The sequence below is a fragment of the Electrona antarctica genome, assembly GCF_951216825.1.
Source record: "Electrona antarctica genome assembly, chromosome: 17".
Lineage (NCBI taxonomy): Eukaryota > Metazoa > Chordata > Actinopteri > Myctophiformes > Myctophidae > Electrona > Electrona antarctica.
The window spans coordinates 10,283,284-10,299,643 of NC_136798.1; the positions used below are offsets into that span (position 1 = coordinate 10,283,284).

A 16,360-nucleotide genomic window follows, 5' to 3' on the forward strand; every position below is an offset into this window, starting at 1 on the left:
TTAAGGTTTGTAAAAGTAAGCACATCAAACATTGTTTAGTTGCAAAACCAATGTTACAAATGTAAAAACTAGTGGTACGATGTAGTGTGTTGTGGGTAGTAAGATAGTACTGTACCAGTCTGACAATCTCCACAATTTACTTCAGTAATTGTACCAGGCTACCTTCCATGCTCAAAGTGGACTGTACAGGGTGCAGAAGATTAAATTACTTGGTCCAAAATGCATTTTGCAAGTCAGACAGGTCCTGTCCTGTTGACATGGAGCCTGAGAAGATGGTGAGATGCAGGGTTTTGACTTGAGGAACCTACAGTACATGACACACAACCTAGATCTGCATAAATCTACCAGACCAATCTGTTATTGGCTGGCCAGTGGAAGCATGGGACAAGATCAATAATCAATCTCTTTGAGATATTGACATTTAATGTTACGGGGGAGCCAACAACGAGATGTCAGACAATAAACGGAAGCCTGAATCATGTCATGCAAGGGTGTTGCTCACTGATAATACCCCCCCTGCCTACACTTGTCATCTGACCTCTGCATCGGCTGTTGTCGTCATCATGTGGTCATACTGCAGCTAGTTCTGAACTTCTGATCTCTGTAAGATACCCTACGAGTGTGCTGTGTGTGGAACAAGCCTCTAAAATAGTCTTTTCACTTTCTGGCCTTGATCTCCTAACCCCTTTTCTTGAAAGAATAACACAATGGGAACTACCGGTATGCACAAAAATGAATTTCACCCACTTTTATTTGTTAAAACTGTGATTCTGATCTGAGTGAGCTCTAAATTCAAGTACACTGGTCAATCCATGACTAATGATATAGAGTATCACCCCACAACATTGGCAAAGTAGGTTCGACTGGAACCGACTTGTTATAGATTATCACACAACATTGGCCCGGTAGGTTAAAATTGATGCTTTAAAAAAAATGGACTAAAAACCTAAGTTTTTACAAAGCATTCCCTTGACCCTTCTAGTTTAGCCAAGCTGGGTCCCACAAAATTGATTGTTGCATATGCTGTTTTTATTCCCATTTCTTGCAATGCTTTTAACTCGTACGCACTTTGAGATTCGAAAGAATGTAAAGTGCTATATAAATAAAATGCATTATTATTACTCGTTTAGATTGTCAATTTTATCGTCTGGTTTCGCGTTAGGGCAACATATTTTACCCGTTTAAAACATTTGATCTCGGACATTTACCGCCATTTGGTATTGGCAAAAAGTATATGCTGGTATTTGTTGCATTTTTCAAGTCAAGTTTAATTTTACCACATTTCATACAATTCAATAAGCTTTCAAATTATAACAAAATAAGGCAGTGCATTGAAAATACATATTGCCATACGACCGAGGGTTAACTTGATGAAATACCATTTTCTCTTCCCGTCTTGTAGGCTATGGGTATCATGCAATAAAATGTAAAAAAAAGAAAAACACCCGTTATTCATCATTTCTCATGTGAGTCAGTCCGTCAAGCCTTGTGTCAGTCTGTCACACCTCATGACACGCTCCATATATGGCCGTCTCCATATATGAAGATCTCAACACTGACCTCATCAAACCCTGGATAGCCTTACATGGAGAAGGCTGGATCAATATCACCTAGATCTGCATATATGGAGCCGGCCAGCAACTCTACATCTGGCTTCACGGACACCATGTTGATCTCACCTCATCAAACCCTTAGCTTAGATCTCCATATATAGCGCTGACCTATTCTGACATTCCATATGTTGATCCTTCCGCACCTGTCCTTCCTCTTCGATGTCTCCCTTTTGACTGATACCTGTCCATTCAAACTCAAGACGGGCCCACCCCAAAGTCATGAGCGCAGCCGCGCCCGGCAGTCGGCGAAAACTAGAGTTCTCATCAGGCCCAAACTGGGCTGGCCCTAACTGGGCTGGCCCAAGGCCCCAACTGGCCTTAATAATTAGGACACATTTTACGCCCTACCTGGCCCGAAAACGTCAAAAAATGTTTAAAAAAAATTCCATATGGGCATTCCCAGACCTGTTGTCTCAGGGCGTCTTACTGGTCTATATGACATGTACAATTGTACTGTATATAATATACAGTACAGTTCATGTCAATTATTGTCTCAAGGAGCGAGTATGTGCAATAATGGATAGCAGTGCAAAATTCATCCAAAGCTCTGCACCTTAAGTTTGTTGATAGATTTGAAATGAATGTGTAGGATTTAAACATTCTACATATAAACAGTTAAAACAAAGCTTACTTTGTGGCTGTAGTCTAGTGAACCTTTTTTGTCCGCTCTCTCCACTCCCCGGGGCAGCCCATTACCACAACTATAACTTATAATTATCCCCGCCAGGCCAAAGGGGGAAGACATTTTGTTTTTGCTGTGTTATCGGTTTACTAATCAGTGCAAAGATCTTTCCACACTGTTTTCTAGTCTGAAGACGAACAGTGTGCTAGATACATCGCTCAGCCAGCCTCAGCCCACTCAGAGCCATTAAAGAGTTGCATCACCTCCGTTCACTTAATCGGGCCAGGTCTTCTACTGGCGAATAGTGACAAAGCCCTGACCCGGATGTTTACGGAATGCACTGGAGTCTATGCGCATCCGTCACTATTTCCACTGTTACATGAACGGCACCCTTTTCTGCCCCCTCATTGACACAACTGTCTAATATAAGGCTCTGATCCCACTCAGGTGGCATCAATAATAAATATGCAAAAGGGAGCTACAGTGTGCAAACTATTATTTTGTCTTCAAGTTTTGTCGTTTAAAGTTCAGCACCTGCCTTTAAATGATTTGATCCTCACATGACATACTGCAATAAAGTGTTATAAAGCAGTGGTTCTCAACCTTTTCTGGATGCTTGAAAATATTGAAAGCGTTCGCAGCCCACCCATCTGACCACTTAACACGGGAGCCATGTTACGTGATATTTATTGGTATTAATTTTTTATATTAATTTCATATTCAAATCTTGGTTTTGCTAATTATTAACTATTTGGCAAATCATTTGTGGGGGGGGGGGGGCACCATGTTGAGAAGCACTGTTATCAAGGAGAGCAAAGGCTGTCAGGTCAGTCTGAAACCTTGTACAAATATCATGGTATCATACATCATAGATGTTCTAACCAAGCTACGCTTGCTGGTGGAGATACAGTACACTATACACTCCACTGGGAACATGAACCTCTGTAGTTTGGTTCTTTTTGGACACTCATAAATAAACCTCAAATGAATTTGTTAATCAAAATGAATAAAACCTCTGCAGCTACAAATTACAATAACATTATCAAACTATGACAAATACTGCTACCTGAAATTTGTCAGTCAAAATATTTCATAGACAACACAGACCCTTGAATAGCAACTCATAAAATTCTATACCATAACATAAGCAATGGTTTTGTACCCGCCCCGCTATTACATAAAACATCTTTGAATTCAACTTAAAAGAAATCAAGCTTTCCAGAAACAGCATGATGCTTGCAGTAAATAAGACTTCACTAGATCCCAGTAGAACTCCACATAAGAGTACTATATGAATGTCACTACATGCTAACTGCAGGACAATGTAGTCAGGGGGTCCATAGCCTGGTTTTCCACTCCAGGGGTCAACTAAGATTCATTAATCATTATGTATGCTACTCGCTTTGCATTTAAATTGTTCTTCAAAAAGTTCTTTATAAGATTATCAAGTATTAAGTAGACCAAACGTAAATATTTAGGGTTGGCCCTGCCAAACACCACAGTTGGTCCATCATCACAGCCGTTAATACTGTGTTCATATACTTTGGTCACGAGTGCAGACAGATGAGCCTGTGGGGCAATGTTTTGGCTGCAACAACTAACAGGCCATTAGGGTCCTTTTGACTTTTAAGCCCTACTGCATGTTTTCCGTCAGCGGGAGTCCTCCTTTATTGGCAGAGTGGACGCGGGCCTCCAGCTGGTCGGCAAAGGGTCGTGCGTCCGGGTCAGAGGCTAGCATGTCCAGCAGCAGGCTGCACATGGCCTGGCTGGGAGGGGGTGGCAGCGGGGGTGCCCTCTTAAACTTCACAGGGATGTTGAGCTGGAGGCTGGGGTTCTCCCACAACGCCTCGCCCAGGGGGATCAACCAATGGCGCTTGCACGCATAGGCACCTGAAGGGGGGAGTACATGGGGGGGTGCAGTAGAAAAGAGTGAGCCAGAGGGCCACAGAGAGAAATAGACAAGGGGTACGGCTGGACAATTAACCGAAAATATACCGACATTTAGAACCTTTAACCTATTTAATGGTGCAAAACACCAGGGTCGTGGCACTTTCGGAGTGGGAAGTTTGGGGCTGGCAGGACTAACATTTGAATGCTATAGTTTTATTGACTCGTACGTGATTTGGAAAATAATAAAGAAACTTTGAACAAAAGGAATCTTTAACCTAATTTAACCTCATGTATGTTGAATAATTTAGAATATATACCAGAGAATCGACATGAAGAAAATCGTATTATTCCAATACCATTTGGTACTAATCTACTAAATGAATTATTCTGATTATACTTCATTGTGGAATGGTGCCCTGCGAAAATAGCCAGTCTACAAGCTCACATGCAACTCTACAAGCTGTGTGCGAGCTTGTAGATCTGCAAGTAGAACAAACAACATACAATACCTACAATCTTATCAAAATAATGAAAACTAGAAAAAGTGCCCTTCCGGGCACAGGTCTCCACCAGGAGGATAGGAGTGTGTGTGATGTTTGGCAAAATGTTTAGGAGGATTTTTTTTCCTTCATTTTGTTGAGGAAATGCAGAGCCAGATCACTCATAGCATCTCTGAGGATAGAATTCTGGATGAGCAGGACATGTGCAGCATTTTGTACAAAACGGGCCACTCCTGAAAACTTTGGAAGGCAATCTTAGCCAATCAGTGTACAATCTGAGAAATCCAACAGACTCGTCTTGATCACATGACTACAGAGATCATGTGTACCGATTTGAGGCAGTTTGTTCCAAAAATGTGTTTTGCAAAAATCAACCTGTTGGTGGCGCTATAACAGGCCAATGTGAAAAGGGTGGGATATATTCCTCAGCCTAGTAAGAAAATGTGTGAAAGATTTCACGTAAATTGCATGCTGCGTTCATGATTTGAGGCTATTGTTCAAAACGGGGCAATCTTGCAAACTGTGAAAGCCAATTATAGCCAATTAGGATGGAATATGAAATATCAGACAGATCCGACTTGAGCACATGACCATAGAGATACTGTGTAACGATTTGTGAGATTTTTGGACAGAATCTGGAGGAGTAATATCAAAAAATGTGTTTTACAAAAGTCGGCCTCCTGGTGGCGCTATAAAAGGCAGATGCGGAAAATGCAGGTAAAAGGTTTGTCCTTGGCCTCTAGGGAGTGTGCATGCAACATTTCACGCAGATCGGTGCAGTTTTAGGTACAAAATGTGAAAAGCTGCCTCATGGTGGCGCTATAACAGGCCGTTCTGGAAAATGTGGGGCAGAGGTTCATCGTTGGCATCCAGGGAGTGTGTGTGCAAAGTTTGGCATCGCCCGGGTTAACGGTGCCGGAGATTAGCTGTTCACAGACGGACGGAAGGACGGAAGGAAGGAAGGACGGACACACGGACGGAGTGCAAAACATACTCTCTCCCCATGCCATACTCTCTCCCCATGCCTTCGGCCTGGTGGAGACAATAACGAATTATATTTTTATGACGATGACGAGCCGCAGATACATAAGCAGGGGCCGCATGTGGCCCACGGGCCGCGGGTTGAGTAGCACTGGATTAAACAAAACACTCGATGGAATAGCAAGACATTTTAGCCTACGGTCAGTGTGACCTCTTCTCCTGTGACTGGTCAAATAAGTGGTCAGGGGGAGATCTGAAGTAAAATAACTTTAACAGACCGTGAAAAGCATCCCACTTCCTCTCTCCATTTTTTCCTGGACAAAGTGGACGCTAATGGGTGCCTGCTTTGAATTGTTGTGTTGGCCCAATTTTTCCATATAAGATACCGGGGCGCCCGCTGGCCAAGTGGTCCAAGCGCATGCCACATATAGGCTTTGGCCTGACAGCGCGTTGCGTGTTCGTGTCCCATTCATGACGACTCTCCCCCTCTTTCCTGTCCATCTTCACTTGATACTATCAAAGCCAGAAAAGCAAAAAAAAAAAACTAAAATTACACTTTTCAATTATATAAAACGTTAGAAAATTATTGCTCTTCTATTAATAAAATGTCCAAATAATCAACCAAAAACAAAGAAGACATACATCCTTTCTGACTGTATTCAGTGAAGGAAGGGAGATTCTGAGGTGCTAAACCATTATCTACGTCATAAACGTTGGTGCTGGCTCCTTCCTTCAGGTCTATTTTTGTGAATGAAACCAGACAAACGTATTATAGTCTATTATTGCCTGGCTGACAGCATGGTGCTGAACCTTGCACTTACGCATTAAGACATGTCCTGTTTGCCACTTTCAGATTCTGACAGGAAATAATATGGAAAATATTGAGTTGCTCTGCAAACCTTCACCATTGTGCCATGCCCTGCACAGCCATTGGCTTAATGTCTCCGTGCAGGATACTCTCACACAATATTCGAGATGACCCACTGTATATTATTTATACGGAGATATGAGCTATATATATACAGATCCCGATATAAGATGGTATTTGCTTTGATGTTAATGTGAAGACTGAAGTGTGAAGCTAGCTCTCAAATGTATTAGACATGCTATGAGGTGTTTTGTGTTGTATTGTAGTATTACGTAGACAGCTCTAGAATTGCACTTTATGTAGTCATAGCACTTTATAGTACACATGTATAATATATTATATAGTATAGTATGTATAGTTTACATAGATACTCCACTGTTACGTTCTTAGTTTACGCATGATTCATGATAACTACTTTTTATATATGAGATGTATGCCATGCTTTTGTTACTGCTTAATGTAAATCGCTCTGGATTAAGAGCGTCTGCTAAATGCCTAAATTGTAATTGTATAGTATGAATGGTGTATGTAAAGACATGTCATGAAGACATGATTGTTTTGATGATGGTCGGGAAGAGTAGCTGCTGTCATGTACAGCAAGCTAATGGGGATCTAATAAATACAATCAAAATACTATTGGCTAGAGGTTATGCATTATTTTCAAGTTAAAGGGATGTTTCACTTTCAAATAAAATAAACATTAAAAAAATATATATATAAAGGGCCACTTGACTCATCCAGCCAACTCCAACCCACATGGGGTACCAACAACATGGGAAAGACACTACATCACACACACAACACAAGCACTGTCTCTGCAACATACTAGCATCATGTCCAGGGGGTATACTTGTACGTCATGTCCAGGGGGTATACATCAAGCTGCCTCACGCTACAGAAACAGTAGATAGGCTCCTGCCCTATGGGCCTCATGACTCAGTGAGGCTTACTTATGTTCGGGTGGCCCTATTGGTATTTGAATCAACAAACTGCGTTTCATTTGTGGCTTTTAAAAAACTAGTTGTTTATTTATTGGTAACAGATTTAAGAATTGTAATAGCATTTCCATAAATTTGACTTTGAGATAGGGAAAATATTCTTACTTTCAACATTTCTGTCCAAAATTGAATAGAAAATCAAATCAAAGGAATAATCATTCAATAAAATGTGTGCCATTGACGTTCCTAGCTGTGTGGTGGAAGATAGAGATGAAAGCATCTGCCCAGTGCTACAGCAGCACTGAAAATAGCCAATCTAGAAGCAACACATCACAGCACTGAGCATAACAAAGAATATCAAGCCCTTTGGATCAAATTAATTGACAAGCTCTTTTATGAATTAACATCACTCAATTTTAATCATCAATTTAGGCAATGGGAGCTTGAAAATTATATCAAATCAAATTCTTAGTAAATTTAGATTAAAGGTATATTCAGTGATTTCACTTAATTCAAATATCACTTATTTTTTCTTATTTTTTGGATAATCCTCCCTACTATAAAGTGTGCTGACCATATAAGGAGTTCCTCCCTGTCCCCAGTGAGCCCCTGGGGTCAAAAAACCCTAGTTTCGGTTTGGGCTTTGGGTGGCAAAGCTTTCATCCAATCAGGATGAGAGAGGCCTTCCTCCAATCATGATCGAGTGGGGCGGGCCTTGGTGTGTGTGCTGTTGGTCTGTTGTACTTCCCTCACTGTAGAGCGTGTGCATGTGCACATCTTGTTACCAGGGCGGACTGTTTTTTTCTCCAAATCACCCAAATCACTGAATGCTCCTTTAATTAGCACATTTTTGCATCATAAGATATTATCATAGAAATGGTTTAAACACCAGAGAAGCATCACAAGTCATATTTCATGAATATATATTAAACCCCATGCCATTTCGACTCATAACTGCTGTGACAAATGTATTCAATTATATCTGACATTTTTTAATATGTGGCATTCAATTAATTCATTTCAGGGCAATGTGCCATAAACCAGCATCTGCCAGTCTGACGGTCTCTGACCCCACTTCAATCACAACCATTAATGTTCTGCCAGTAGGCTGTGGATTGGGAATCCAACAAATGTCCGTCTCTCCCATCATCACAAGTAGTGGGTGCAGATCTTTCAAATCTTAAATTAGAATGCCACTCTAGCTCCCTCGTGTTGTCAGTGTGAATTGAGTTCACACTCTCTATAGTCAGCCCATACATAAAGTTCTACCCTTCCCGTTTTATAAAGGATTTCAACCAAGGTCAAATAAGAAAGTACAACTGAAAACATAAAACTATAATCAAACACCAAAATCACGAATCAGTTGTTTTTTTAGGCATCTTGGTAAAATAGTTATTCTCAGCAATGAGTGATGGTAGATGTATGCATCATTAAGACTTCATTATGAGTATGACTCTAGTGCCATCTCCATGCCTCGATTAATTCAATTTTATGGATTTATTTAACATCACTACTGTATCATTTTATATAATGGACGTTGATGAAAGATGAGCAAAAGCATTACAAAATAATTACCATATTTTGTCTCCACTCCTTGAGGTGTTTTGTCAATAGTATAAAAGTATTACTATTACTTACTATTTGTCCTATAACTACTAGGAGCAGTCAGCTACTGCACAGTTAGGGGTTAATGCTGCATTCACATGGAATCAGGCAAGCGGTAGACGGCAAACGGCAAAACCTGCTGGACGGCACGGAATGGTAAAAAGATTAAATATTTTAACATTGATGCCGTCTGCCGTTGCCGTTACCGTCGCCGGTTCTGGCTGCCGTGCCGGCCTGTTCCGTTTACCGTCCTGCTCCCGTCCACTAAAATGACTTCCGGTTTGCCCCCATGTGAATGCAGCATTAGAGTCCTGCCACACATACACAAAGGACGGACACACCCCCGTTATTTTTAAAAGGAGAGATGGTAATTATGATTTAAGAAAGAACCATTTTTAAACAGCCAATTATTCATTTCAACATCTTGATAAAAATATGAAAATGTGCAATGTTATTAAACAGCTCAAGCGCTGCTGTAAGCAGTCACTCTTTCAAAATGATGGCCAGTTGTACAGTTGATTCTTTACTTTATGGATGTATTTATTGTGTTACTTTTTTATGATTGATGAACAAATTGGTTGTGCTCCATTATTGTGTTGATGTATGGAGTTTTCTGTACCGATTACTGTAAAGTTTTTATTTGTTCAAGATGAAATAAAGATCAAATCGACGGATTCGACGCATTGCTGGCCTGGCCTCGAACCAGCGACAACCACAACCACAACCTCTAGCTGCCCAGGTAGGCTCACTAACCACTCATGGTCGCACGATCATGCTATGCAGTACTTGCCCAGCTGTTCCTGTGTGGTGCCTTCCTCCTTGAAGGTGATTCTCTCCAGGATTGCCCAAAACATCACCCCGAGAGAGAAGATGTCAGCCTGGGCTGTGTAAGATAGGCCGCCCCACACCTCTGGAGCCATATAAAAGTCAGAGCCACAGGTAGAGGAGAAGTGTTGCCTGGGCTGGGTGCCTTCCAACAGACCCTCACTCATCTTGCTCAGACCAAAGTCAGCCACCTATAGGATGAAAGGGAAAATATTTTTTTATTATAATGAAAAATGTCATAAACGGTGCTAGATTACAAATGTCGTAACCATTTCATTACACACTTGGCACAGCATAAAAGGAGTGTATATGGTATAACTCCAATTTGTTTTTCACATGGGCTAAACTGCAGAGCTACTATGTCTTAAATACATTTTCCAATCCAGTGCACAACTGTGTGCACAATGACAGTGAATTCAATTCAATTAATTGTGTGATTTCACCATATGCAACCTTGGTATTATAGCTATACATTGCACCAATTACCATTTGGTTTGAGGTCATGGTGCAGGGAACATAAAACCAAAAGTAGCAGCAATGAATGATAGGACAAACTGTGTGACAAGCCAATATAAAGGACCCGACACTGGCACAGACTTCACAGCTGTCTGTCTCCTGAGTGACTAACCTTGACAACAGGCCCTGTTGGTGAGACACAGACCAGCACGTTGTCAGGCTTCAGGTCTCGGTGGCTGATCCCTAGGCCGTGCAGGAAGGCCACAGCCCTGCTAAGCTGTTGAACAATGCTGTGATTCTGTTCAGTATCCAGAGGCCTGGAGAGCAGGTACTGGTTCAGATCTCCCCCGTCACAGTACTCCATCAACAGCCACAGGGCCAGGCAGCGCTGGGGTCTCGGCTGCTCTTCTCCCGTCTGGGCTGGCCTCTTCTTGGGCCTCTGTGGGGGTCTCTGTGGGGTCTTGGCATCATAAGTAGTAACCGTGCTTCTGGCAGGGCCGGTGTTAGTCCTGTCCTGAAGTTTAGGTCGGGACAAAACAGATTTGGCACGCTGCTGTGCGGCAGACTGGGAGTTAATTTCCCCCTCGGTTTGGGGCGCACCAACCACACTTCCCTTCAACGCACTCTCAACCAGGCCCAGAGGCAACTTCCCTGGTCTCAGGGACTGCAGGGTCCTAGGTCCTGTCTGCAGGAGGCAGCTGTGGAGAGCTATGACATTGGGGTGGTTCTTGGCGGTCACTCTCATGGCCCACAGCTCTTGTAGGTACAGTTCAATGCACTCGGGGTTGCTACAGGGCAGTCGCTTGATAGCCAACCTCTCTCCTGTTTTAGCCATGTGGCCCTCAAAGACCACCCCATAGCTGCCCCTTCCTACCTCCCTCTCCAAGGTGTACAGCTCCTCCATGTTGTCTCCAAATAATATGACTAGAGCTTGGATTTTCTGATGAATGAGTCACATGAGGGTGGACTCGTTGTGAATGCTGTAAAAGAATAAAAACTATCTTAATAGCAGGAAAACAAAACTCATCTGGAGGACATGTATAACTATATCAAATAAAACCAGTTAAATGAATACTTATTCTGAGCACCGACAAATAATAAAAAAGGTAAAGTTTTGCATATATTCACTCATAAACTATAAAGCCACATATAAGTTACTTGTAAATTAAAAAGTTGTTATTTATTTAGCAAGCAAAACATCTCAGATTTGAACAAGTAACAACTCGTACGTACGCTACTGTCTAGCTCCTTTCGAGTCTGAACCTTACAACCCAGATTCGGCACACACAAGGGACTAAATTATTTTCGCTCCTATGCCACCAAAATGTGGAACGCCCTACCAACAGTCATTAAGACATGCGAATCCCTTGACTCCTTCAAAACCGCTCTCAAAGGGCACCTACGGACGGCTGCAATTCAAAACTGGCCCCCGTAAAAATCTGAATCCTCCCACCGCCCCCCCCTTTTCCCCTCACTGTATACGTTTCTTTTCCCTTTTTACCTCTATGATGAATTCCTGTTCTGTTCTTTGACTATATAGAAGTGTCTATTTGTACGTCTCTAAATGTATTGATGAATTGAACATGGTGGACCCTCTTGTAAACAAGTGTAATGCTTAATTGGGTCGTCCACTCACAGTTAACAGTCTTTGTATTGAGTTTGTGCTTGAAATGTACTGTAATTCTGCAAACTGTTAAATATTTCAATCAATCAATCAATCAATCAATAAATACCTTGTTTGTATCTGGGAAGGCGCCTTCTCAGTTCCCAAATACAAAAAAAGTTAAATAGTGTTTGTTTGTTTGTCATGATTATTTACTGAATGAATGTTGTTCTGCTCTGTGGGGCTGGTGTTGTGTTATGTAAACCATTCCATACAGACTGTGGCTAGGGCTAGTAGCTACTGTCGTGTGTTGTGCATTATAAAATAGTGGGTTTTTTTAGAGCTCGGTTCTTAGTTATCTGATTACAAACTTAAAACATACCTGTGCGGATGTAGTTGAAAGACCGTAGAACAAGTTCAACAAATAAATTGCGAGAAAAAGGAGAATCAAGGCAGCACCGCTGTATACAACACAACAACACACAACTAAAAACACAACACTACTACTTCCGTCTTTTTCGGAGGACCCGCTTTGAGATAACGTGCATCCTGATTGGCTCCGTAACGCAGCTAAGGGTTTTGATTGGCTGTTGGCATTACAGCAGAGTTGAATATAATTCAAAAGGTCTACTGCTCTACAGCAGGGGTAGGCAACCTAAAACGCCAGGGCTCCACCGGACGCGTTGCGTCTCCGTCGCGTGCGTCAAAAAACGCACCGGTTCAATTTTAATGCACGGGTCACGCGTCACGCAACGCAACACAACGCGGGCAGTGGGGAGCCACCCTTCATTGATTAAAAAGGGAACATTCCCTGACGGTGACGGAGACGCGACGCTGACGCGCCCGGTGGAGCCCTGGTGGGCACCAGTGCCAACATTGGCACAAAGGAGGGTGATCACTGGCACACTGGCAAGTGTGTGAGAGAGTATTTTTGGTTTTAAATAAACTATTCATAAAAAATGCAGTCAAATAAATGAAGTCCCTCACATTTGTGTGTAAATTACATCCTGCATTCTACATTTGAGTTTGTGCTTGAAATGTACTGTAATTCTGCAAACTGTTAATACATTTTTCAATCAATCAATCAAAAACATTCATTAAAACTGAACTATGTTATTGCTCTGAGTCTAATGATCATTATAACAACGTGAATATTTAAAAAAGAAAGAAAAACGTTATATTTGTGGAAAATCAAAATATGTTGGAATTTTTCACCTGGTGTCATTCAAATTAATTAATGTTGATATGGCACACTGACGATCTAGAAAATAAAAACATGGCACTTCATTTAAAAAGGTCGCAGACCCCTGCTCTACAGTACACTAGATGCCTATTACGTAATCCATTATCATAATCTCAAATCCATATCGGATCTGTTCAATTAAGAGAAAACTAGGCCAAAACATGCATGGATTTAGATTATTATTATTTATTTATTTTTATCTCAGAATGCCAATTAAAATGTTAATGAGGCTTGCCGTGACCATGGCACCAACATTGCCATGTAATAAAAATAAGTAGCGGGGGCCGGGCTGATAATGCTTTTAATACTTTGGCAATCGATCTAACATATAGTATTATATTTACTGTGCCAGTTACTCATGCCAGTCTGTGATTAACGACGTGCAAAAAATAATGCAAAACGGCCGTTTGCCTGCTTCTCTTTGTTTAATTGAAGGATTAGATCACTATCACTTCCACCAGAACCACTCTCTCTCTCGCGCGCGCGCGCTCACACGCACGCGCGCGCACACACACACACACACACACACACATACAGGTGGTGCCAGGTCGCGCCTTTTTGTTTGTTTGCCCGAGAGCCCTGTTTGTTTGTTCAGTAGGTTTGGGCTAGGCTAGGCTACTACATGATTTATGAATGATGATTAGGCTATTATATTGAAGTTTATGATTATCATTGCATTGCCATAAAATAGTGCATCCTTGGTCATCCCTCCCTCTCTCTCTCTCTCTCTCTCTCTCTCTCTCAGCGATAACCAATGATGAATGCTACTATAAGTATATGGAGTCAGTCACACCTGACTTGTTTTATCTTGAAGCAAATGTCCCCTGTGCCATTACCATATCTCACCACTTTGACAGATATGCGCGCGCACGCACGCACGCACACACGCACACACACACACACACACACACACACACACACATAGTCATAGCATAATACAAGTCAAGTCGTTATTATGATGATGACTCAAGAATGTATTATGGAAATATTTCATTAACACAACAGCACTTGAGGTCAGGTGAGTCCAAATTGAACTATTCAATAATAGAGAATCGTGTTGTGGCCAATTATGGTGTTCGTGTAGCCATGGTAGACCTACTATATATATTGTGATTGATTTGGGGGTGTCGTGTCACTCAGCCAGGTGCTAGCAAATGGGGACGCCAACTTCAGTGAGGCTATGGTGTGATGTGACGTCCATGTTTGTTCAGTGTTTTCTGTGCATTTTCTTTGTTTTGATTGATTGATTGAAATATGTATTAACAGTTTGCAGAATTACAGTACATTTCAAGCACAAACTCAATACAAAGGCTGTTAATTAACTGTCACTCACAAGTTCGTTGTTTAGTTTTCAGTTCAATACTTGAACAATGAATAATTTTTGTTTAAGCTGTCATCATCACCCTGCATGCATTATACATATTTTAAGATGCTTCACGAAGTTCACGGGCAACTAAATGTGGTTAATTCTAATTATGGATCCCGCCAGCAGGAGGAGCACTTGTAATTATCTCCAGGATTGAGGTCAAGAGGTCAGAGATACACACCTTCTGGTTTAATTGACGATATTCAGACCGCGGCCATCTTGCCAGCAAGGTGCTAACTATGTGCAAATTGAAAACTTCCCATTGACAGCCCATTCATCCAAACACAAAAGTCCTATCTGAATCTGATTGTATTAAACAATGTCAAACTCACCAACATTGCAGCTGTGCGAAAAGCTTATTGGAGTTTGTGAAGCACTCGTTTTTAGTAAAAACGAGTGTGAATATCCTGCATTATGTGCAAATTCCAAACAGGGCTGTTGAGTGATATCCAACAAGCACTCCCAAACTCTGACACTCTTTACAGATTTATATAAATAAGATTGAAAGAGGATAATTGAAGCTAGAGCTGCAATGTTGGTGAGTTTGTCGTTTAATACAATTAGATAGGACTTTTCTGTTTGGATGAATGGGCTGTCTAGTTGCACCCAGTAGCACCTTGCTGGTGCTAACTGGTGTCTCATGTCAGCAACTCACATTCAATGTAAGTTAAGATGAATCACTCTTCTTCCATGAAGCATTATTTTCCAGTCTCTCTTATAGTTTTAATGAATGTAAATTTTAAAGAATAAGAAAAATATGTTATGTATGTTAGCTTGTTAGCTTGAAGATTGTTCTTGTCTGCAAGTGACTCCATGCTTTTCATCAGACAGTTTAGAAATTCTTTCTCAAGAGAGTTGCACACTACACTACAAGATTAGCCTACCATTCATTCCCACTTTCCTGAAATGTGGAAATCTTTGTGAGAGCCAATGCTGAATCTGCAGATTTCAGTTCATTAATTGTGTTTGTCGTACCCTTCTCCAGGCAAAATTTATTTGAGGCCTGTTGTTAATGATCGCTTGTCTCATGACATGCCGAGCCAGCACGGAGATGCCCCTGGTTCGGTTCTACATCACTCTGTTTCATTGTCAGGGGGTAAAATACATCCGCGCATTAGATAGATTTGGGACTCCGAGTGAAAATGTGTTGAATGGAGAGGAGAATCTAATCATGCCAGTCAGCCAAATGCCAAAGATTGCTAAATTTGGTCTTGAGCTCTTAAAGCTGCATTGCATGATATTGTTGATAGACCAAACGCCTTAACCTTTGACTGATAACCTTATATATTTTTGAATTGATACCCTGGCCTAGGCTATTCCTTATTCCAGGGATGAACATTTGGCGAAAATAGCCAAGGCTACAAGCTCTGTTCGGTGAAGATAGGGAAGAAAGGCCTCGAAGACCCTCGAAGACATCAGTCAACAAAATATTATAGCTAGATTAGCTACTGTAGGGCAGGCCAGGGGTTCTCAACGTTTTTGGCTGGGGATCCCTGGAAATGCTTTGGCCAGAATGTCTTGCGACCCCCGCCCCCCTCCCTACGCCCAATACAAATTGACCGCTACAATAACCTTATAATAATAGAGAAAATACATCATAAATAAATACTGAAACCAGATATAATCATTAAGGAAAGTTTATGCATGCACTATGTTTTTTTTGTTTTTGTTTTTTAATAATCTGGGGACCCCCAAAAATAATTTAGGGATCCCCCCGAGGGGTCGCGACCCCCATATTGAGAACCCCTGCTGTAGGGTGTAAGGCAAGCTGTTGGAAAAAGTAGCATATTTGCACAGTACATTCTAATACCTCAGTCAATCACTATTATGGACATGGACCTAATCACAGT

General features: G+C 41.5%; 1 protein-coding gene across 1 annotated transcript; it reads right to left on the bottom strand.

Annotated features, from left to right (window-relative positions):
• Window positions 1-2,915: 2,915 nt before the first annotated feature.
• Window positions 2,916-12,575, bottom strand: LOC306941262 (serine/threonine-protein kinase pdik1l-B). Its single transcript, XM_079526608.1, is given in 5 exon segments — window positions 2,916-3,906; window positions 3,908-4,125; window positions 9,808-10,033; window positions 10,471-11,278; window positions 12,284-12,575. Coding segments are annotated over 4 exon segments (1,197 nt in total). The 5' UTR covers window positions 11,203-11,278; window positions 12,284-12,575; the 3' UTR covers window positions 2,916-3,885.
• Between the last annotated feature and the right edge of the window lie 3,785 nt (window positions 12,576-16,360).